We start from the raw sequence: 25,202 nt of genomic DNA, 5'->3' as shown, positions 1-25,202 counted from the left end.
ACAGTAGCTACAAAACGTTTATTTTTTAAATAAATCATCAGGTTTTGTAAAACAGCATGTCAAGTGTTTATCTTCATCTTTGTAGTGTAAGCACCTTCAGTTTTGTGCTAAAACAATTAACATAATTTATTATTTGGTCAGGCTATTAAACCTACATTGAAATAAATATACTTTTAGCCAAGACAGATCACTTAATGCATACCAGTTTACCATACCTTCATAGAAAGTTTCTCAGGTGACAAGTGAAATCACAATTGCAATATTGTTTTCTTTTTCTCTTTTTAATTTCAGTGAACACTGGCCTATAATTTTAAACTATAAAACCAATGATAAAGCGCTACAGACTATAGCTTAAAAAAACCTGCAGCACATAAGAGAAATATTTGAGATGGCTTACCTAAACTGTCTCAGAATAAGAGGTGGAATACAAACTCCTAAACTGGTTACAGCACACTGGGCTGGTCATATCATGTGTCCCACTCTTATGGGAAATTATCCACTGAACAAGCAATAGAAATCTTTGTTTAATTACAAGAGAGAAGCCATTGATAAGTGAAAACAATACAACTCACAAAGGGCTTTTTATGCTGATACTATCGATTACAAAATATAGGGTGCAAAATTCATCATTTAAAATTATATAAACCTTAAAAGTACAGAAAAGAACAGACGTTTACAAGTCAAAATATTTCAGCACCTGAGATTTTCCTGTAGAAAGCCAGAGATACTTTCTTCAGAAACATGTAATACAATCGACTCCTTTTCTCTCAGTATTACATAGGACTAATTGATCAAGAAAGAGTTGAAATACACATAATTCTTCAAAATTCTAATTAAGCCTTGAAGATAAATCTGCTATCAAGCTATACTTAAAATCTGATCCATGTGCATTACCTAATTGACTTTATTTTATAAAAACATTTTGTATTAAAACTGGAATAGACTTCCATATATTAAAGTGTTCTGATGAAATTAAAGACAAAGAACAGTATGCAACTTGAATCATGTTGACAAAGAACTAAGAATACTGAAATAGAAACAGGTTTGAACAAAATGTAATAACTTAATAATCTGCTATGCAGGCATTTAGTTTTACAGACAACTAGTGGTTATGCCTTTACTTTTGATAAATTAATACTCTAAGGAAATCCTTTTCTATTTTCACTTTGAGAGCTGGGAAGTTGCATTTTCTGTGTTCTGCTCTGTGTGATTAAGACTTCATGATTTTATATGTATAATTATCTGCCATCCTCAAGGGTAGCCACTGTACTGCATACCAGTCTCAGAAGAGAAACTTTCTTTTTTAAAAACTTGGCTTTGAAGCTTTAAGCAATTGTGTATTCTATTTAACACTTGAATTCTCAGATGCAAGAGCAAAGGAGAAGAAAACATCTAAAACAAAGATCTCAACAAAACAGTGTTCTCATGGGTACACAGTAGTCTTCTTCTAACATTGTCTAATTTTATGAAGACGATTTCAGTGTTAAATGATATGCAAACTTAGGGCTTGAAGTACTGGAATATGAGGGATGTTCCTTTAAGTCTAGAAACGCTTTCATCAGGGAAAGTATAAGGTACATTTGGTTTTATTTAATCACTTAGTGATACTGTAAAAAATTAAACTATTAGTGTTATCAAGGTTAAATGTTCCTCCCCCCACAATGAACTAATTGGAATTTTCTGGAACCTTTCTGTCACTGAAAACCAGTCAAGCATATCTGTTTCTGTCCTTTAATGCCTAAATATTAATAGCTGGGCACTCGGTAGTAACTTTAGAAAGAAAAGCTGCAGAGATTATACTGAAAGATTTAATATTAAGTTATCGCAGTTTTAAAATTTGAGTGCAGTGAAATGCACCATTGGCTCACTTAAAACCCAAACCAATCATTCTTAAAACCCATCATCTTTCCTCAATACAAGGTGCAGCAGAGTTCAAAAAACAAGAAGCAGGGCAAACCCCTCCACCAGAAACAAAAAATCCCAAACCAAGAATATCGTTTTCAGTGCAAACACTGTGGTCTTCAAAAGGTTAAAAGTACAAATATTTACGTTCCAGTGTATCATTACCTACAAGGAATGTTGCTTCACATTATAAAGGATGTCAAATACCTTTAATCGAATGGCAATACTAAAGTTTACCCTTTCAAATCGATACGGTGGCTGAAACCTAAGTGTTTATACAAGCAGTGTAACCTTCTGGAGAAACTAATGCACACAGCTGAAAGTTCTCACACAAACCAAGGGCAAAGACTGCAAATGCAGCTGCTGGTCCTTCACCAATTTCAGTATCACATACCAAAAAGTAACCAGCTACTTAATGAGGAATGAACAGAGCCTCCTGCACCAGCACCTTAAATCCCCTGCCCTCCTCCCTAATTCCACAGGCCACAGAGGCAAGCTGCAGACAACCACTTCTTAGGCAAAACTCTTCTTGACAGAACACAACCTTACTGTGTGTCATTCATTTTTTCAGTGTGCAAAAGTTAAATTTCTAGCAAAACCCCTCAAACTTAAAGAAAACTTCTGTCACACTGCAGAGGGAGGTGGGCATGTTATTTTAGTCATTCAAAATACAAAGTTCACCTAAAATACTATTTTGCAACATTGTGCTCTTCGAATTAATAGCTGGGATTCCAAGGAACATTTGAAAAAGGCACCTACTACACTTTCTTGATTAGCTGCCCATTTTAATGATTTTGGTACTATTTGTCACAGTACATCAGAAAACAGCAGCACAAAGCATTAGATGGACAAGAATATTACATTTGTTCCCCTTTAAAAAGCAAACATTTTTATAATGAAAGCCACTCATGACAGAAACTCTCTTTCCAGTTCATATATAGATGGCCGACAAGCTTTGCTCTTCATTCTACATAAAGGCACAGTACAGTCTCTGTTTTGACCTTCCACATCAATATCAAGTAATGAAGGCATGTGGCAGTTAGTTCTTTCCTCCGTATCTGGACCTACATTGCCCTCTAAATATTCAGAGTCTTTAGAGTTTGGTTTAATACGTGGAATAATCTGCCATGCGTCAATTTTACTTCTTAGAGAAGAAGGTCGAGGCCGTGATATAATATTGACAGTGTTTTGCTTTTCAGTTGAAACACCACTGTGATTGCTTCTTTGTTGAACAGATGGAGAGTGCAGAGTACCAGTAACTGCTAAAACTGGCAATGCGGAGACATCGTTGGCTGAAGCAAATCCATTAGCTACGGGAAAGGAAAGGCCAAACAAAAAAAGACAGTTTAAACCATGTGACTTCTTGATTTCTTTACTATTTGTAAAACTGGGCTGCCATAAACACTAGTGGTTTTTTTTTCACCAGAAAAATTAAGAGGCTTGTACATTTGTGGGGAATCTCCTAAGAGAGGACCAGCAGTGCTCAAATAACTTTTTGCATCTATAAGCTCTGCTAGAGGCCATAAAAATTTATTTTTATTGCTACAAAAGAGATACAGAAAGAAAGCATTAACCACCCAGTAACTGGATGACTATTAATACTGAAATAAAGCCCCACATTTTTTTCCAGTTATTATGAGTAATTACATATGCATAAAGTACCATGAAAAATATTACATTTAAGCCACCACAGCACACCAGTACTGAAATTTATAACTTCTTTTCAAAAACTCATTCATCATGAACTTATCCATTTACATGGAAATCAGATTTAAAGACTTTTTTTCAGCTAAAATTTTTATCAACAGCTTAATTTAAGGATTTGTGAAACATGTATCATAACTTCTAGGTCAAGCAAACAAATCAAAACTTACCAGACTTTTTCTTGAAGGTAATACATGTACAGTACTAAAATGATGCTTAATCAATCACCTATGCAGACTGTGAAACTATATTAAACAAGCGTACTTTCAGTCTCAGGAAGTCTGCAACTACATAATGTATGCACCTGACACAGTCTCAGTTTATTTCAGACATAATGCTAATATCGTACATTTCACAAAAGCAGGTTCTTGCTGACACGAAAAGAACAGGGAAACCTATTTTTGCAATACCTGAAAAAAACAGATATCGGCTTAAAATTAACCATCTCTTCTCCTTAAAGCTCCATACCCACACTCCTAACAGTACACTCTTCCAAGTGCAGGTAGTTCATTCAGGGTTCAGACAGAGAGGGCTTACCCACCTAAAGTTATGATGGCTCAGCTAACACATAACAGTGCAATGAAAATCTTCACAACTCATTAGTAAATGGTTAGTTTCCCTACCATTTTCTGTTTCTAAACTTAAAAATCCCCTACATTTGAGGTTCTTAATTACCCACCTGTGGTGTGAAAATTGTTGCCATCTGATAAGGTTCGTCTGTGACCCATCACACTTAACTTTGTCGAGGAATCATTTGGCACATTTTGAGATTCTTGTTTCAGACAAAGATTAAAAGGCTGATTTTTTAATCCTGTAGAAACTATGTTAGGAGCCAGCTGTATCCTCTGTTCTCTCTTACTTTCAGAAGTTTCAGATGAAAAGTCATCAGTGGAGCGACATGAACCGCAATCACCAAGCACAGTGCTTGCAAATGCATCTTCACTGTCAGACTGAAGTAAGCATTTTGTGGAAATGGAGGGCATGGAGAGAAGATTCACAGTATTTGCAGCTGGATTTAGGGATGGAATACTTGCTTCCTCTTTCTTGGACTGCAGTCTTGTAGGGCTGGCACTCCTGCGAAATTTTGAAGCACGCTGAAATATTCCATCACGCTTCTTCTTCTCATCTTTAGGCAAGAGTTCATCTGGACCCTGAGATTTGTTCAGCTCTCTGATATCTAAACCCAGGGCAACAGATGCAAGGAGGACAGCACACCCATACAGCACTGAATCCGTCTTCTTTTTCTGCAACGTCCTGCTCAGACTGTTTGTAGGTGTCATTTGAGGAGTACTATTTGTAGAACTAGCAGAAGTTCCTTCTTCAAAGCTCTCGTGCTCTACTGTATTCTCTCCCTGATCATCTTTCCAAAGAGGTAGATTAATATAGGCCTGATTTGGCACCTTAATTGACTTTGGTCTTTTACTGTCCAAACCTTCAGGGAGAAGCTTCTTATCAGTACTGACACCTATAAAACATGATAGTTTAAGATCGCAGTTCAGCTCTTTTGCTATTGCATGTCTGCATATGTGCACCATTATTTCCTTTCACTTGCACAAGTATTAATCTTGAGGTATACTTTGTGCCCCCTTTCAATAGAGTCAGAAGCTCAGAGACTCACGCTGTAAGATTCAGAAACACATCCTAAGCCTAAACCTTTTAATGTTCTCTTGATGGCCTTTAAAACAGCAAAGTACCATTTTGCTACAATTTCATCTTTTTAGCAACTCAGAAGCAAACTCTATTACAACTTGCAGATCAATCTTCCTGAGCATATCTGAAAGATTTACCTTTATTTTAAAGGAGGCATAATGTATCTCCCAACCTTTATGCACTCAACACAGCTGAAAATATTTCTGTGTATGGATGACAGCGAAGTACTTTAATATACACAAGCTGCCAGATAAGATCTGGCATTCTTTACAATGCTTTCAATTAAGACCTGTTCCAAAATCCAGTGAGCTACTAGAAAGTTTTCCAATTAATTCATTAGGCCAAGGTGGTCTGAAGTAGAAAGTCAATTTGACATCTCACACCTAATGACAAATAAAATGTAAGGTATAATTTGACTTACATGTGCTATTGTATGCTAAACTACTGAATGCTACAGAATAAGCACAGAAATATTTGAAATGTAATCTTGTATAAACTTCTCTGTATGTAGGGATTTAGTAGTAAACTAACAAATCTTAAAAAAAAAATCACTATTTGTGAAGCCTTGATGTATACTCCCTACCAGCATATACAAAGATAAAAATGCCTTTTTCCTAGGAAGAAGAAAAAAAAAAAAAAACACACGTCCAAGCAGCTTACCATTTCCTCTTCCAGCTGGCATAAAACTAGCCGCTGGTGTGGACACCAAGTTATATCACAGTTTTTTTCCTGACACTGGTAACTTAATTTTCTCAGATAAGAGAATCTGTACTACAGAAAGCATGTGCAAATTTGAAAATTATGAATATTGCATAGCCATAGCACATTATTATAATGGACATAAAAAGTAACACATGGCTACTACGTTCCTGATCCTAAAAGGATTAAGTATGTTTTTCCTTGTGATTTACTTGTAAATCCTAAAATGTTGCCTTAACAACTTTAAGATTTGAAATCTACATATTTTATTCTTGAAAACTTAAGAGAATAAGTCTCATTTAAAAAACAGGGAACAAATACTTGGAAATACATCAAGGCTTACAGGTTTTTAAACAAGCATGCAGAGTCCACTAACAATAAAATTAATGATCATTTAAATGTCAAGACAATTACCAATTTAGCTATTTCTTTTTAAAAGAAGCTAAAAAGTGGTGACTGCAGACCTCAAAAACCTGAGCAGAGCCTGCAACTCAAAAACGTGTGAAAAAAAAAAAAAATCTCTACATGGTACTGCTCACACACACCATGGGTATTCCTTAGCTGCTAATGGTGGAAATGTAAAGATGTTAATACTTGCATTTTTTGATACACAGGCTTCTGCATAGGAAAATTATTTGTGGCATGATTACACTTCAGATAATCTGCATAACCCTAGAAGAATTCAGGCAATACAATTTATAACACTGGAGGTAGACTTAATGCCATTATATGGCAACTTTCACTTTTAAAAAAAATAGCTCTTACCTTGGTCTACAAATAGTGAAGCTAAGGGAACACCCTTCTGATTTTTCATTAAAAGCGTTGACCAAGGGTTGCTGCCATCTGAAAGGGGTCTTATTCTGAAATAACAATAGTTATTTTGATATTACAGAGGCTATAATGCTTATATATACTTTGACAGAAAATAACTAAAACATCTTTCTTTTTAAACTATATGCATGTAGTACATAATTTGAAAACAGTAAAGCTTTCCAAAGGTAATAAAAATTGTATAATAGCATAAAGTCATATGGTTATAAACTGATACATGCCTTACATCAGGTATTCCTTTTAAGATGAAAAATTCAGGCCTAAAAAGAAAGCCAGTGAAAAATGGGCTTTGACTACCTGTTGAAGAACAGAAGCTGGTGAAAACCAGGACAAAAGTTTCACTGTGTCAAAGAAATGATGTGAGTACTGGAAATTTATTAAACACAGTGATTTGAAAACAAACAAAAATATCATAAAGCCAGTTTCAATAGATGGTCTGGAACCAATTACTGACACAGGTAAATGAGCAGATATCTCTAAAGAAAAAAAAAAAAAAAGGTGCTATAAATAATTATACATACTAGAAGAGACAAGGAAAATGATCTCTTGCTTCAGAAGAAAACTACTAAACTCCAGTTTTGGGCAATCCAAAAAAATAACTGGAAGTGAAAGTGTCCAACTGATTTTCAGAACCCTTTGTGTTTGTCAGTGTAAATGATGTTGCTGATATGGTTTGTGCTTCACATATGTAAATTCAGTCAGTCTTATTTAATTGCACTGGAAGTATCCACTGGGACCCATTTTCAGTTCCTCAAATCAATCTGAGAAAGGGCAAGAAAGACAGGCCATGGATGTCTGGTATGCATTAGTAGCTCAGCATCCCAGTATGTTCCAAGTCTCAAAACCCAGAGATAAAGGGTAATAGATAAGAGCCACTAAAACCTTAATATAAGTAAGCATTTTATCCTCAAGTCTGTGTGGGGGAGCTACTCATTATTAATGTAATTCCTAAATTAAGTAGATGGTGTGACTGAGTTTTAGCTGTAACTAGATACTGCAGAACTTCTCTCAGTCACTACCTATGCTAGTGATTCAGTTACCAGAAATGCTTAGTATTAGCAAACAAATAAAAGGTAGTAGACATACTTGTCCTTACAATCTGTACGATCCTTTGTTTGAACTGAACTTGGTCCCCATGTACAACCTCTCTTTTTAAAATTTCTCTTCACATCTTCAAACTCTTCTTGGTGATAAGTTGTGCTCCTTCCCCAAGTTCTGTTGCTGTCATCTGACGTTACTAGAGATTGGATTTAAAAACACAAACACCCCACACATAAACATAATTTCTAAAACAAAAATATTTTGACAGAATAGAATATTTTTTCTCTACTGCAAAACTATTTTGACACTGTAACACAATGAGGAATAGACAAAATTTGAGTTTTTTTTTTTTATTTTACAAAAACCACCACACAAACTGCACTGATCCAAAAAGATGAGCAAGCAAGAAAAATAATTTATGAGCTGACAAGAGACCCAAATTAAAGATAAATCAGGAAAACAATCATCTTTTCCATGCTTCCTTTAACTGAGAACCGTATATTTAGAGAATTTAGACAAGTGAGTTAGACTGAGCACTTAAATTCCAATGAAGAAAACACACGGAACAATTGATATAAAATGAATCAGAATATTCCAATTGTGACAATGATTAATGTTTTCCTTCTTACTACACCAAAACAAATTATACTTTTAAAGTGTCTAACCTGCATTAAATGCTTAGTCTGTCACTGTCTCAAGTGTTAATTAAACAGAACCAGCACCTTTGAAACATAACAAAATCTTGCCTTTTTTCATAACCCCACTGGGAAGTTCATATTCACTTGTGATATCTACATCTTGCTGGTACACATATACACTGTTTCTTCGGCCATTAGTTGTGTGTGTATCTGTTTTGGGAATCACTGAGGAAAAATTAAGAGAATGTAGCAGAGATCTTAGTCATGTTGATTTCAGAAATGGCACTGTTTCCCTTATATTTTTATCTTTGGCTCATAAAGCCCAGATCTGTAAAGGCACTAAGCGTCTTTTGATAGACTTTTACTGCAGGATTTAGAGGATTCTCTTTCTAGGACCAGGCCCAGGCAAGAAGATTCTTGCATACAACTGACTGGAACAGTAACTTCTTATCAATGTAGCATGCTTACAGCTGTGACGGAGAGACCTAGGAGAAAAACAGCGTGGCTAGTTATAACACCATGACAAATGCTGTGGCATTTACACACCCGTGGTTCTGCTGCTCCTGCACTGCGCAGCGCCCTCCTCCTGCCTCACCATACACCTCCTCGCCAGCACAGCTTCCCCTCCAGCACAGCACTCTCCTTGCCTTCTTCACCATCCCATTTTCAACCACATTCCCTGACCTATGCAATATTACCTTAAAGGGAGGTTTTCTTCCTCCCTTTAAAACAGCTTTCAAAATCATCTGAATTTGTTTTAATAACAAGATTTACAATTAACTAGATTTTTATTTTAACTTAAAAAACTTTTTTAATTTGGAAGCTAGTCTACTCATGACAAAGTGAAGCAATCAGCTAACCAATTGTTAGATACGCCTGTTCAAATCACCTGTATTTGAGCAAGTCTTCTTGAAACAAAGACACTTTGAAGTTAAATCAAGATAAAACATTATTGTGGGAAAGAGAGTTTATTTTGCACAGGTGCAGATGGGTGTGGAAGCTAAATTGTTTCAGCTAGATACTCTGAGAGATCTGATAAGCTTTTAGGTAAAGCTGAGGGATCCAAACGCAGAAACAGAAATGTACTTCTTTTAAAGAAGAGCCTTTATGTTGTCTGGTATGTTCTAGCCCTACAAATACCAAAATCTGCTCAAATAAAAGAAAGAAAAGAAAAATACCCAGAAAGGAGTGGCACTGCTATAGCTTATATAAGGCTATGCATTTTAAAAAAGCCCCTGAAGTTTTCAGCATCATGCCAATCCCTGACATTTGCTTAATTTCCACCCATTTTCATACAGAGCAAGGAGAATCAAAAGATAAAACAAGGCAGTCTTGCTTATATGTAATTATTACATTTTATTAAGAAAAAACTTTCTTACCTTTCTGCAAAAAAACCAAAAGCAACCGACCAAAAAACCCACCATATGGTGTGAGGTCAGGAAACTATTATCAACACAGATACTGAGTCAGGTAACTCATGAAAAAGACTTTACATAATTTTCCTTCCATCTCAAATTTTCCTTAAGAAAAGCAAGACAGGGTTTGTCCACCTCACTCTTTTATCCACAACATAGGGGTAGTAATTGTCTTCACCCAGGGAACTTTATCGGTTACAGTTCAAACAAATAATAAAGTTACTGCCAGAAAAGACACCACTTCTCCTTTAGACATTAATAACAAAAAGGATTTCATAAGGCAGAGGTATTCCAAAGGAGATGAGAGATCTGGTTTCTATCCAAACTTTAAACAAAGTTTCAGACTGGTTAGGAAAGAAAGAAAGAAAGGAAAAAAAAAAAAATCTTTAAACTAGCTACAGAACAGTATGCAGAAAAAAATCCCCATGCATTTTGGTTTTCCCTCCTCCTTATTTACATCCAAAAAAGCCAGATTCTGTCCTTCAGAGATCAATACCCTTGCAAGAGAAGATAGTCACCATCCATAAGAAATCAGCTGGAACAGATTCCACAGATTTCATATATAGAAATTTAAGGCAGTCCACACTGAATATGGATTATTAGACAGTCTACTTTGCACAATAGAGATCAGACAGTACAAACACAAGCAGTGAATCCAGTAGGAATTGTTTTCTGTCTCTACATATGTCATTCCCAAATACAATATGGGCTTCGCTGTAACAACATGATCAGTTTTCTTCCATATTCATGGTACCTCCACTACATGAGCATGAACACACACCCTCCCTTCTATCATCAGCATACAGGGAATAAGATAGACCTACAAGCATACCCGCCATTTTATTTTTGTTTCTTTCTCTTGTTTTCAAAAAAAATAAAGCAAGTTTTCTTCTTTACTTTCTTCTGGTTTTTTTTTTTGTTTTTTTTTTTGTTTTTGGGGGGGGTGTTTGGTTTTTGGGTTTTTTTTGGTGTAAAGCTTGCTCATCTTTTGACATAAGCAAGCTGAATTGGTGGCTGACTCTTTGGCCTTTCCATCTTACATGACTCCCTTGTTCTCTCAATCTTTTTTTCCTCATAGTCCATAACTGATTTTATGAACTCCAATACCTACTAAAAAGTTGTTTTCCATCTTACACGGGTTCTAAACATGATGCTTGCCTTCTGCCATTATAAATTTTGATTCTTCATTTTTTTATCCCAGTCAGTTTACAAATGAGTTCCTGATGTTATTAAGGAAATACATGATTTAAAGCATTCACCATCATTCTGAATTACTGAAAATTAGTTATCATTTTAGCAAGATTATCCCTCCCATCAAAGAACAACTTGCAAGCATTAGAACAAGTTAAGGGACGTGGAAATCAGGCAGAAATCTGTCTGGAATCTGATACTACTACGAGTGTTTCAGTGAGTATATGGAACAGTCTCTACTGAACAAATAGAAATGCTGGAGACTTACATTGTATAGCTCGAAGACGAGGAATTATTGTAGGGCTACTTGATGGACTAGAACTGTTACTGTTTAAACTCCTCCTCTTATCCAGATTAGGGGACGCCTGCACTGTTATTTTGTGCTGGAAATCTATAAGAGAGTAAAACAAATCAGTTTTAATGTTCTAAAAACCAAACAAACAAAAAACCAAAAAACTAACAAAAAACTTCAGGAGATTATACTTCTGTACTTCTTAAAACAATTAAAGCTATATACTGAATTAGACTTGATAGTGTAAGAGATGTTCATATTAAAAACACCAACAAACTCTAACTCTTAATTTAGATATTGAGTCTAACAGGCAGGATTTCACACCTTCACGGACACTGTATGATAGGCTTGCTGTAAAATCAACAAAAGCAGGCTCAAGTGGACCCAAACTGAGAGGCACCCACATCACAAGCTGTTATTCAATATTGTTAGTTGCCACAGAGGGAAAGAAAAATCTCAGTATTTCATCTCAAATCAATCAATAGCCATGACAATCAGATCTGTCTTATTTTTTTTAACATGTAATTCATATACAACATAAAAAGTAGCATTAATGAAGAAGTCACATCTATTGACATGTCAGAAAAACAAGACAAACTACAGAATTACAAATATTTATAGCAATGAAGTAAAAAAAAGAACAACAAATAATATTGGCAAGTAGGAAAAATTTTATGAAATAAAATTTGGTGACAGGCCCCTCTTCAATCCCCATCATCTGTGCAATTAGATTGTATGCTATTCTTTGTCTCAAGGACAAGTTTATCTCAATGATTCCTGACCACAGATTTCTAAGTGGTATTCTGTTTTTCACTTTTTCAAGTTAAATATGAGAACTGGAAACAAAGGACCAAATATTTAGGTCAAGCTTGTGATCCAGCATAAACCAATCTAACATGCTTGTCTGGGAGGCTGTCGTGTGATTTGTATTTTATTTACTGTTGTTATTATTTTTAAAGTAAGGAAAAATAAGCTTATTTCACTAGTGCTGAAAGAGTACTCTAAATATTACTGGTCTCTTTGTGTTTTTTCAACTACCGGACAGTTATGATTTGGTCTGACCTGTGTTAGCATGGCATTAAGTTCTTATTGCATTAGTAAAAAACTGACAGAATTGACCTGGAAGCCACTGAAAGGAAGCCCATCAACATTTGGACGCTCATACCATTTCTGAAGGCTTTCCAAGCCTTGGTGTAACCTTGACTTTCCATAGTGCCATCTCGTGGCAACACTAAAAAGACACCACTAAACCAGTCCCTGTCACTAAAAAAACCTGACTCTCTATAAACACACATCCTTTGCAAAGGGGCGTTTTAATGCATTTATGGATGGAATTAAATGCTCTACCATTCAAATGATATGAGGTTTGTATTCTGAAATACTATCTTCTGTTGCTATTACAGTGTTTTATTGCAAGAAGAAAGCCATCGGAGGTTTTAACTGCCGTGTTGTATTTGCAACTCCAATAAGCATGCAATTTGGACCTACCACACCTGTACCTCCAGCCTTTATGAAGTGCTGGTTTTCTGCTATGTATTTCCAAGTTTAGGGCAAACAGCACTAATATTTGATCATATTAGAAAGTTATGGGATGTGATTAAAAGGTACTTTTCTGTCTGCACAGAAAGAACAATAGCAAAAATCTGAACTTTGAACCAGTCTTAAATAATTTCGCTCCCATGTTAACCTTTCCCTCCAAATACAATTGACTTCTACCTGGATCAAGTGAAAGATTCTTCCAGCTGAAATGAGGACTACTTCACAAGAATATGATATGTGATCTTTTTCTCTAGGGAGGAAAAAAAAAAAAAAAAAAAAAAGGGCTATACAATACTTACCATATCCTTATGCACTATTAGGGCAGAAGGACCTGGCAATGAATTGAAATAGTAGCTAATACTGAAAACATTAACCATGGAACTGAAGCCTCCATATTTAATTGTAACTTTAAAAAAAAATTGCAAACCTGATGGCAAACTTATTCTGTGTCCATCTTTAAGTTTTAACCGGCTTCTTTTAAATTTGCCCTTCCTCTTCTTTATGTTGGGTTTTTCTTGATTTAACTGGAATATCATGATATTCAGCTCACGCTCTAGTACATCAATCTCACGTTCTGCTAACTGTTGCTCACGGCGCTTAAGTAATTCTTCTTGAGATTTTTGTTGAAGAGCTGCTCTTGTCAACTCCTCTTCTCGTGAACGAAGCTCCTGACGATAAGATTCACACAAGTGAAACTAAGTAATAAGCTGAACGTTGTATTAAAGAATACATAAAGTGCACAGGAGGTTGTATTTCCTTATGTGTTCTCATGATGCACTATATACATGTAAACATGCACATACAAACTTCTATTCTGCGTAAACCAAGATTCTGTATCCAGACACAATCAAGCATTACGCGGATTTCTTTTTAACCATTTAACTTAAGGTAGGTAGCACTGGCAATGGAGACAACACATCCAATCAAAGATGATCAGCTTGCAGCCTAGCAGAAACTGTGCTCGAAGTACTTCACATCAGAGACTCTTTCATAGCATGAAGGCTGCTCTTAGCTCCTATGCACTAACATAAAGTCAATGACCTGACGAATACAGTAATGAATGCCCTTATCTTAAATTTTCTAGCCTTTCCTGTTTTTCAGCCATGTATTAAGTAGCAGTTTTCTATCTAGGAAAGAAATCAATATTATACTGAATGAGAATTAGTGTAACAGGATAAACTAAGTCATAAGACAGAAGACAGCTGTTTCTTAATTAAAATCTAGCAGGTATCTGTATAACAACAAACAGCATAGTTGTTCTTTTCCCTTTATTCTTTTCTATTTTGGAGAAGGAAAAGCTTCAATGAGGAAGCTAGATAATTTTTCAGGGTAAATGAATCCCCAAGGCTAAGCAGCTGTAAACTTACCATCTTAAAATTATCTTAATTTTCAGATTCTAAAATCTGTTAAAATATATCTGAAATTTAAGTAGACCTCCCTTCACTGTATGGGGCATATTACACATGAAACACTTACCCAGAGGTGTTGTAGTCAGTACTGCTAATGAAAGAGACAGGAAAAGGAGAAGCTACAATGTGACTGATACTCTATGTTTCTCACAATGTAACTTTTTCATTTTTATGTATGATTGTGTAAATTCTACTTGGATAGAAATCAGAATTCAATTCAAAATACAAAACCAGCATTTGAAAGTAATCTATGCTATAAGTTCTGGATAGATAAGAATCTTATTCCTATTTAAAATTCATTCATTTTGTCACTGTACAGTCTTAGAATTGTGGTGGTGATAATTTTTTTTTTTTTTGGTGGTTTTTTTTTTTTTTTTTTTTTTTCTCCAGACTGCCTACTTCTGCTCATCAGTATACAGCAATGTTGTATGCCAGCACAATTTCTTATCACATACAGCGTAAGCAAAAAACCCCATACTTTCTGCTCTTTTTATCTCCCACTTTGTTTTGAATAAATTAGTTCCTCAACTATACTACTTTGGTGTTTTCAAATGAGGGGAAAAAAAAACCTTCTCTATTCTTGACATCCATAGTCTTTTTGGCAAAAGACAGGTTAGCACTGAAGCAAACTGGTTCAGTCAGAAGTATCGGTTCCTCGGAAAAATATTTGTTTTTTCTTTACAGCTATAGCATACACACACTGCTTATCATTGTTTTCAAATTTAATTGAAATGATTGACAAATTTCATATACTTTGCTCATTTTGAGTGAGCTTGTTTCATCCCAATATTTGAATTTATTTTTTTTTTTTAAATCCTCTCTGCTTAACATACACAGTTTTGCAAAAGGTAATTCTGCCTTTTGGAAATTTAAAGGAGTGTCTTTCTGACAGCAAGTAAAGTTTTGGAGTTTGGTTTTGGTTTTCTTTGGGTTTTTTTTTTAAGATAATTAATCACTTAATTTAGAGATTGCTGCAAATTCTCACTTTCCTCCTCCTCCTCCTGTCCAGTCAAAACCAAACAATCTAAAACAAGGGCTGGAAGCAGAATCTGCACTAATTTAAATCTAGAATAAAAGTACTTTAGAGTTTACACAGAAAATATGTTTATATACTGTATTAATACACTTATCAGTCACTACTGTTGATTATCCATCTCTTGTTGTCCTCAAATCCAGTCTCCACAAAGCTCAGTAACTAGGCAAAAACTGAGGGCCCATATTGAAAAGGCAGACAGTCTAAAAAAAGCAATAGTGTTTCTCACTGAGACATTAAGTATTTACTCTTTTCCAAATAAACTAATTAAAACCAGACTTACTGCAATTAGTTGTGCAATGTTTTTACACCACTCCACAATTTAAAACACCCACTGTAAGGAAGCTAGGAAAGAATTCTATATTTAAGTTGCTCAAGAACATTTGTCAAAAGATTGTGATCTTCTCTTGGAGTGGGTGTCACCATTGCTCATTTACAACAAGCCCTTGAGGAAATTCCTCCAGTTACCGAAGTTCCTCTTTTACAGGGCATGAGACTCCATGCAGGGTTTTAAAATTTGTTTTATTATTATTATTATTATATAAATACTTCATAGACATTACTTTCTCCCTAGCACCTGTCAGTAAAATTGATAATATGCCAAATGAAATAAGCCCGCATATATGAAAACCTTGTCTAAGTCAAAGTTACATGCTTTCATTCTTAAACAGGTTTAGCTAATTAGAGCAGATGCCTTTGGAGATGCATTTCTTTTGGCATATGAGAAGTAAATTTCATTTTATCTTTTCCCCTCCCCAATTAAGCTTAACTCACTTTTACATGAAAAATATGACTCTCCCCACAAAGCTTTGTGCTGACTTACTTAATCCTAAATTTGATTTAGTCAGATTTTTCTTCAATTGGAAATCTCATACTGGACTAAAGCCTCCAGAAAATAACAAATAAACCTCCCCAATTAAGCTTAACTCACTGTTACATGAAAAATATGACTCTCCCCACAAAGCTTTGTGCTGACTTACTTAATCCTAAATTTGATTTAGTCAGATTTTTCTTCAATTGGAAATCTCATACTGGACTAAAGCCTCCAGAAAATAACAAATAAACAAAAACCTCAATGGGAATGCCTGTTACAATTGCTCCCAGAGTAAAAAGGGGAAAATGGTTGGTTGAGCAAAAAATATGACTCTCCCCACAAAGCTTTGTGCTGACTTACTTAATCCTAAATTTGATTTAGTCAGATTTTTCTTCAATTGGAAATCTCATACTGGACTAAAGCCTCCAGAAAATAACAAATAAACAAAAACCTCAATGGGAATGCCTGTTACAATTGCTCCCAGAGTAAAAAGGGGAAAATGGTTGGTTGAGCAGTTGCTGGAGGGGCAGAAAAGAGAGTTGTGCCCTATGGCAAGTTTTGGCAAGTAAATGCAGCAGGGCTGGTGACCCCACCGCAAGTAAAAAAGGAAAGTGTCTACTCTCTATAGAGGGACTATAACCCATCTGGAAAGGAAGAGATCTGACAGCTACAGAGGCACACAGCCCAGCTTTAGCAACCTGTATGCCCACTGCAGGCAGGACAGAGACTACACAGGCAACACTTATCCAGTTCTGTGAACAGAAGGTTCACGGAGGTGTAGGAAAGCGCAGACAGGAGGTACGTAAGATTATTATTGATGATACTGCAATCGTTGTGGTGATCAATAAATTCTGATACCACATATGCTGATATCGCAGTAGATCTCTAGCATCACACCCATCACTAACCAATAGTCCACAAACAGCCATTTTTATGGTTATAAAGATTAGCTAAGGAGTAAATAAACTCTGGTTAGTTTGTTAAGTGATGCATTAAAATATCCAAGAAAAAAATAACATGTTTTAAAAAGAGCCTACATGGCACATTTACAGATCTACAACCTGTTTTATTTGGGGACACAGGTGTGGATATGTTTCTTTTTCAACTGCCTGGACTTCTCAAATGAGCCCTTCACATGATAACCCCCACTTAGGACAATAACATTATGCTTCATGTCAAACTTAGTATTTCACTTCAACTGAAATACCTCTAGCTACAGTTGCAGCATACAGAACTCTTAACTGTTTTTGTTAAGGAAGAAAGGGGAAAAGCAACATTGTTTGAAATTTGAGAAAACCAGTATTCAAACCTTTTTTCTAAAGTAAGTTTGCTGCAAGACAGTTACAGGGTTATCTTAAAACATGTCCAGAAACCCATTAAGAGAATTTAAGGATAGTACATTCACCAACAATAACAGGCAACTTAAATAAATAATGTTTTAATGAGAGAGTATATCCTCTCTTTTCCAAGTAGTTTATCCTCTCAAGTGTATCTCCACTACTAAATTAGATTTCTAGTATTATATTGGTAAGTCACAATTCAAAAGTTCAAAACCACTGTGTCACATAAATGCACCTATACACATACCTTTCCTTCACCGCCATGCAATTGGAAAAATCAACTTACTTTTTCCTTTGTCCTCAATTCATTGAATATCTGCTGAATTTCCAATTTCCAGTCATCTTGCATGGAATGGAAAGACTCTTGAGGCATTTCAGTCATAACTGCCCCTTCAATGGCAGTAAGCTCTTCAAGAATTAAGGCAAATGACGGTCGGATATGAGGGTCCTGCTCCCAGCACTCTAGAATTTATCAAAATCCCATCAGTTTTTAATTATACATAGAACTTACTGAAGAACTATATGAATTTCAAGTTCCTTGCTACTGTACTTCAAGTTCTAATGTGTTCCCTTTATCTGCAAGGCTTCCTTAATTCCTTTTCCATTTACAGAAGTGACATCTACCTACCTGTATTCGGAGGAGTGTTTTTGTATTAATAGTCAATTTTTTTTCATGTCTATCTTTAGGATCTGAAATAGCAAAGCTAGCAGTACTGCACAGAAGGGATACATAGAAAAGGTAAAGAAACTCATTAAACACAAGGAAATAGCCATTAGCAGGAAGTGTTTACTTCTCTCTAAATTATTTCTGAAACATTTTTGACACTCAGGAAGAAACAATCAGGAAAAAATGGCATTTGCCATTCTTCCCCTTGGGATTTTAATCTTGATCTTGTATTGATCTGTGGTATATCCTGTAGTTTATGAAAATTAATGCAATTTGAGTGTAAAAGGAAATTAGTAAAACCAGAGCAAAAAATTTACTGTGGCACTATTGGTGAACTTATGTGGTACACTGTAATACTGCATGACTTCCTCAGAAACACATTCAGCTGTCTGTAAGACCAGATTGCTGTGTAAAGAAAAACAATACAGTTCGTACACAGCACATTATCAAATGAGGTGTTTAATTTGCAAACCCATGACTATTACAGGCAAGGATACATACCCCCAAAACATTAACATTTAAATACATATGAAGAAACAGCATAGATACCTTTCATTAATTTTGCAAATGGTTCAGGGCAGGTGGATGGAATGGGCAAAGTAAGCTTATTGACAGCAACTCCATAAGCCACAGCAAGGCCATCAATGCCGCGGTAAGGAACTTCTCCTGTTAGCAGTTCCCACAGCAACACTCCGTAACTACAAAAGGTAATTTTTTCAAACAGTTATTTTCTGAATACTGACACATTGTTTACTCAAGAACAAACAAGTATCTGTCCAACTATGCACTGAAATTAACGATTTCCCATGTCAAAGGTGAATGAATTTAAGAGTCAGCTTTACTTTAGTCATCTTGCACCTTTCCACTAACAGTGATTAACTAAATTGGATGCAACTCTAAGAATGGCTCACACTCCTATTCTAAATGTAGCTTGAAGTCACATCTATGGAAACATTAATATCACGTAAATCTCACTGTAAATCAGAAGTCTGAACGACAAGAAACCAAGCAACTTTCTCCCCACCAAAAACCAAGCAACCCAAAAAATCCCAAACCACACCTCAGCAGAACGTTCAGACCATTCCCCTTTCCAAACATTTCAGAACTTTCCACTAACAGTGATTAACTAAATTGGATGCAACTCTAAGAATGGCTCACACTCCTATTCTAAATGTAGCTTGAAGTCACATCTATGGAAACATTAATATCACGTAAATCTCACTGTAAATCGGAAGTCTGAACAACAAGAAACCAAGCAACCCAAAAAAAACCCAAACCACACCTCAGCAGAACGTTCAGGCCATTCCCCTTTCCAAACGTTTCAGAACAATTTACCTAGATGTACAAGCTAATGTTTTTTAAAAAATAGTAACAAAAAACAACAGAAAAGCCCCAGCTTTGTTTGGAAGATTTGATTTCTAATTCTTTGTGCATTACATAAAGGCCTGTTAACTTTTCACGTACTACAGGAGATGCAACAAGATTTGAGAGAAGCAATTACACACACACAACTAATTTCTCCACACTAGAAAAAAAAAAAACCACAAACCAACATTGTCTCTAGTGAAAGGTGGTGGCACAAAGAAATCTTTTCTCCGTGTCAGGTACAGAAATCAAGAGTCACAGGAACTCCTATTGCAGCAACAGTACTTGTAAGAATTTCTGCTATTCTCTCCAGAAGCTCTAGAAGAAGAGCTTGGTGTTGCTTTTACCTTCTTTGGGTCTGTATGCCCAACGCTTGGCTTGCTTAAATGATCCAAGCTCCTTCAAAGAGCTGGGACAGTACACTTGCTGCTGTTGCTCTAGAGCTCCTATTCCACCACCACTCAAATGGACAGCTTTCAGAGTCATTTTTGTGGAGGTAGGAGTTATTCCTTTTAGAATGTAAGCCTAGAATGGACTTTACGACTGGGTTTGTTGGGCCCCTCTGGCTTCTCTTCCTGCCAGGGAACCACTATTTGTAGAACTAGGACACAAAGGACAACCTATTGCTGCTTTTGAATAGTAAAGTGAGCAGGCAAAGGGAAAAAACAGCATACGAAGTATTGCTCTTGCCCTTTCTCCCCACGTCTGTGGAAAACTACCGACAAGTTTTGCAGGACTAGATTGAACTCACCTACATGAGGAGAAATGCACACAGCAGTGGGGAGGTAAGGGCTACGTACCCCTTTCCTTACTATGTACCTCTTAGTGCTAGAAATACCACCTCAACTACAGCAGATGTGACAGGGAGAAGAACACACACTATTAAAGTTTTTCTATCATTCTCTCCTTTATGGGAAAAAGTAATTCAGCATTATACAAGACCTTACAACATCACTTTAACAAATAATAAGGCAGCAAACTATGTAATATGAGCATGAATATCAGCAGTGTTTTGTTTATTGATATTCTGTTTATCTAAGAAGTTCTGCCTATCATAAAATCTTAGAAAACTAATGAATTTATAGTGCTAGCAGTTAATAAAAAGCTGAGGAATATGGCTTAGTCCTAAAAAGCAGAAAATAGAATAAACTGAGTCTTTGGCTTCTTAATAATTTCCTCACATTTTTTTCCAGTCTAATCACTGCACTTGCTTGTATACTGAAAGGATAAAATAATGAATTCCCATTTTGTTTTAAATCGGTGATACTTCTGAGAATAATGAATACACCACTTCCTGCAGTGCATACACATTTTACGTGTGATGGAGGAATTCTGCTGAACTACATCTCATCTGTGTGCTTAGAGAAAGTGTAAAAATAATATCATGCTCTCTCAGCAAGCGTAGACTGTTCTTAATTCAAGGAATTCCCTTGTTCAGACTATAAATATTTTAGCATGAACTCTGAAGTTAAGCAGAACAATAGATTTAACTAAAAAGAAATAATCTTTTACAAAAAGTTGTGTCACACTATTAGCTTTAGTTGTATTTACAATCTAAGCCTTTAATCCTAAGTAGTTCTCAACAGTGCTAAGAAGGTAGTTGTAAAATTTTAAACAGACCAACACAGTACTAGCCTGAAAGCATCTCTTTTAATGAAAGCAATCCTAATATCGAGTTCCAAAGCCAGAGCAGTAGCAGGAAAACTGTAGGGAGGAATCTTGAAGACATTCTAGTCCTGCCATGCTGGAGTTTTTAGGAGGTACTGTCTATCATTATCTAGGACAACAACTACTTATTAACTCTCCCAACTACAGAAGTAGCTACTTTGCGTGTTAGATTTCACCAGCCCATGTACAGTTTTCCTACGTATATAGTCAGAGCTTCTAAGAAATGGCTTTTTTTTTCAAAAGAGCAAAAGCCATCTCCTTTTCCATCTTCAGCAAAAGGCCAAAAATACGGGTATAGTATGCTTGAATCACACATTTTCAAAACATGAAAACTAATACACTTTCAAAAATGTGACCTTTTAAGTATTTTCATTATTAAAAAAAATTCTCCTGCTGTCAAACGTGATTTTCTATCTCATTCCAGCAATAACTTGATGGTTTTATGTATTTTAAAAGCTAATCAAAATGAAGGTAATTAAAGTTCTCAAAGTTTATTTTACTCTACAATCCATCTTCTAAAGCAGAACTTACTAAGCATTGCAACATTAATCACTCCAAAATTACATGAATGTGCCAGGCAAAAGCAGCTGCTAATTCTGCTGTACAGTAAGTGCTCCCTAGTTTTGCCAAGAGCTTGTACAATAGAGACACGCGTTACTGTAAAGACCACGGCTGAAGCACACTATCAGCACGTGGAAATCTGTGGGCATATTTGCACTTTCAGGCTCCATACACAAAACCAAGCCTAACATACCACTAAGAAATGCATGATGATCAATGGAAGGGTAGGCCTGAAAGAGCAGAATTCTTCTTGGGGAATTTGGAAGTAAGAATAATACATGCAGTAGTTATAACTCTGGTTTTGGGCAGCAAGAGGATACACATGCAGGGCCTGGAAAGCACCTGTTCTGCTATCTAGGATGATGCCTGAGAGCATGCAGCCTGGAAGCCTCTGCACAAAAATACTCCACAACATTTCCGAGCACTGGCTGATTCTGGAACTCTAGCTGCCTCAACTGCTCTTTGTCATTATTATTTTTTTAATAATAGGTCTCCAGACTTCTTTTGGAAACTCAATACTCAGTATGTGCAACTGAAGTTTAAAACTTTCCCAATATATCCTGTGTTCTTGTCTTAGAGAGACCCAAACTTAAATTTGTAATCTGAATGCTTTTTAAAACAAAAAACACTCCCATAACTAGGTTAATCTCCATTTGCTTTTCTTTTAAAGAAAGAGTAAAGATAAGCAACAGAATAGATCAAGGTGCAGTAAGTAGAAAATCTTTAGAAGCCAAGAAGTTCTAAACTATACTGTACAATACAGCCTTTCTACTTAAAAACCTCTCCTGTTAGATGTCCATCATTGAGCTAAATACTTACATTTTTACAAGAGAGGCGTGCAGGAGAGAAGGCGAAGAAGAGAAATATTGTAGGTTCCAAAAATGTAAACTAATGTTGCAGCAGAATATAAAATAATTGCACCAAAGCATACCCCCTCAGATACCTAAAATCACAGCAACAAGACTGGACAGGACCTGTAATTAAGCACGGAATACAGCTGATTAGGGAAACGCCTACACCCAACCTCCACCCCGCAAAAGAAAAAAAAAAATAAAGAAAAAAGGAAGAAAGAATGGGAAAAAAGAATGAAGCCAAAGGTGTTTCTCATCTGGGCATCCACTCAGACTGATGTAAACAAAATGCTGAAAATCAGTTCCACACACAAGACAAATGAGTATCACAAAACAGTACTGCAGATATAGAATCATTCTGAGAATACCAAAAGTATTACTTCATACTGTAGAATATCAGGCATCTAAGCAAAATGGACCCTATTTAAGAATTATACAACACAGAACATGCATAAGAAGGCATGAGAGAACAGATTAAAGTCCTCCCCTTCTTCCTCAAATAGCTGCCTTGGATCCTTCAGAGATAAAACATTTCAAAAAGAAAGGAAATGTAGACTTTCCAGTGTGAGGCACAGCAGCTTTTAGAGCCTATTGTGCAATCACTGCTTTTCCCCACTCACAAAACAGAACTAAATTAAAACTAAAGTTTCAATCACCTTTCTATAAAACACATATCCCACACTACACCACTCAAAAATTGCATCAGTATTGACAGTCGTATTATTTCTGTGATCCACAATCATGACTTTAATGAGAAATTCACAAATTTAACATAGGCAGTTGGCCACCTTTAGAATCAGAGAGCAAATTAAAACCGTTTTGTGCTAAACACACCTTCCTCAGTCCAGCTACTGGAAGCAAAGTCTCTATAAATATAAAAGCTTAGATCTGGTGTTCACTTTTACACATGATGACATTCTGGATTCCTAAACCACAGCACTAATTTAAGTCAACATTTGGCAAAGCTCTGGTTTGCAGCTTATTTTTATTTATCAGTCATATAAGGTAATAACTGGCTGGTCCCATTTCTTTATGCAGAATGAGACTTTTCAGATATCTGATATAAACATGCCAATATGAGATCAATCATACGTTAATGTATCAAGAGCATATGGATGTTTATGTTAAGACTCTACATAAAAAACTTGGGTATCTTAAACAGATTTTTAAAGGCTTCTCTTAATGATACCTTGCTTTCCTAAAAAAACACAAAAAAACAAAAAACCCATTATTTTCCCTCTCCCTCCCCTCAATTTGTAAGTCATGAATAACAAAAGGAAGATCAAATTAACTAGATGCTGAGAAATTGATATGTTTCTTAGAACAGCTATACTTGCCATATACTGAGACAGTAACATAGGAAACTACAAAAAAAAATTCAAAAACCTCAACATAGTTGTACTGAACATGGTCTTCAGCAGACAAACTTCTTACCTCCAAATATCACTTCCTTTAGAAAACATAGAGGACTTGATAACTTCTGGAGCCATCCATGCATAAGTCCCTGCTGCACTCATTTTGGTTGTTCTGTGCCACTCTCTAGCCAGACCAAAGTCCGTAATCTTCAGAGTTTTATTGCAAATGTCATCATGTTCCATCTTCTCTAGCAACAAAACTGCAAGAGATTGAGTTTGTAAATCAATGCAAGGGGAATCAAATAAAAATATCCAGTCCTGTCATTAATCTCACATACAATCTGTACTGCACAGGTAATCGTATACTTTAAATGTTGTGAAAATATTATTGCAATTATTATAAATATGAAAAGGGTTTTGATAATTCTAAGCTATTCTAAGCTATAAAAGTAAGAAATATGCAGTGTCATGAGTTCTTTATGTAACTGTGTGACCAGATATTAAACTAGCGCAAGAAATCCACTGTAAAGAGATGTACAGAAAATCACTTTAGTTTAAGAAATCCCAGAATCCTAACATCCCACAGCTGATGACAAGCTGTGAAAAAGGTATTCACTTGGAACAAGATTCTGAAGTAATAAAAATAACAGTAGTGGTAAAACATAAACAAATGTTAAGAATTCTTATAAAAGCCTTAGAAAACAAAGCAGGACACATGTCACTGTTTAAAATCCATCCTTAATACTGCACCCCATCCTGGCTCCTACTCATCTCAAAAAGCATGTAACAGAACTGAAAGAGGCACAGAGCAGGAGACAACCAGGATGCTCAAAACAGCATACCCACAGCTACAAGGAATGGTTAATAGACAAGGAGCCTTCCCCCAGGAAAAGAACCATCTGAGAACAGTATCTATAACACCACCTATGGAATGAAGAAAGCTATAGGTAACAATTATTCACTGTTTCTCAACACAAGAAATGGACATCATTGAGCAAAATCCACAGATAAGAATCACACACGTGTCAGTCATTCATACAACACACAGGTAGGTGAACTTTGGAATTCTTGGCATAATATGTGAAAACTATTATTTTACATAGATTTGAAAAGCACCTACACAAATTCACAGAAGACAACTTCATACAGAGCATTTCTATCAAAAGAATGTGTTTAAGTTCAAGAAAACCCTGGGCCACAAATCAGTAGAAGTTGGGAGACCGTATACCAGGGGGAG

The 25,202-nt window shown here is 35.8% G+C and overlaps 1 protein-coding gene across 1 annotated transcript; it reads right to left on the bottom strand.

Annotated features, from left to right (window-relative positions):
- Positions 1-2,808: 2,808 nt before the first annotated feature.
- LOC104462233 (mitogen-activated protein kinase kinase kinase MLK4) lies at positions 2,809-24,232 on the bottom strand. The gene is made up of 9 exons (XM_010074098.1): positions 24,045-24,232; positions 18,715-18,863; positions 17,785-17,960; positions 13,330-13,570; positions 11,340-11,462; positions 7,873-8,023; positions 6,721-6,815; positions 4,286-5,071; positions 2,809-3,212 (listed from the first exon to the last, which is right to left on the bottom strand). Exons 1-9 carry the CDS (start codon positions 24,206-24,208, stop codon positions 2,809-2,811), a joined length of 2,289 nt encoding a protein of 762 aa, XP_010072400.1. The 5' UTR covers positions 24,209-24,232.
- Positions 24,233-25,202: the final 970 nt, after the last annotated feature.

Source organism: Pterocles gutturalis, unplaced genomic scaffold (assembly GCF_000699245.1).
Source record: "Pterocles gutturalis isolate BGI_N339 unplaced genomic scaffold, ASM69924v1 scaffold6522, whole genome shotgun sequence".
Lineage (NCBI taxonomy): Eukaryota > Metazoa > Chordata > Aves > Pterocliformes > Pteroclidae > Pterocles > Pterocles gutturalis.
Note: the sequence above shows the minus strand (reverse complement) of the source record. Positions and strands in the feature narration are given on the sequence as shown.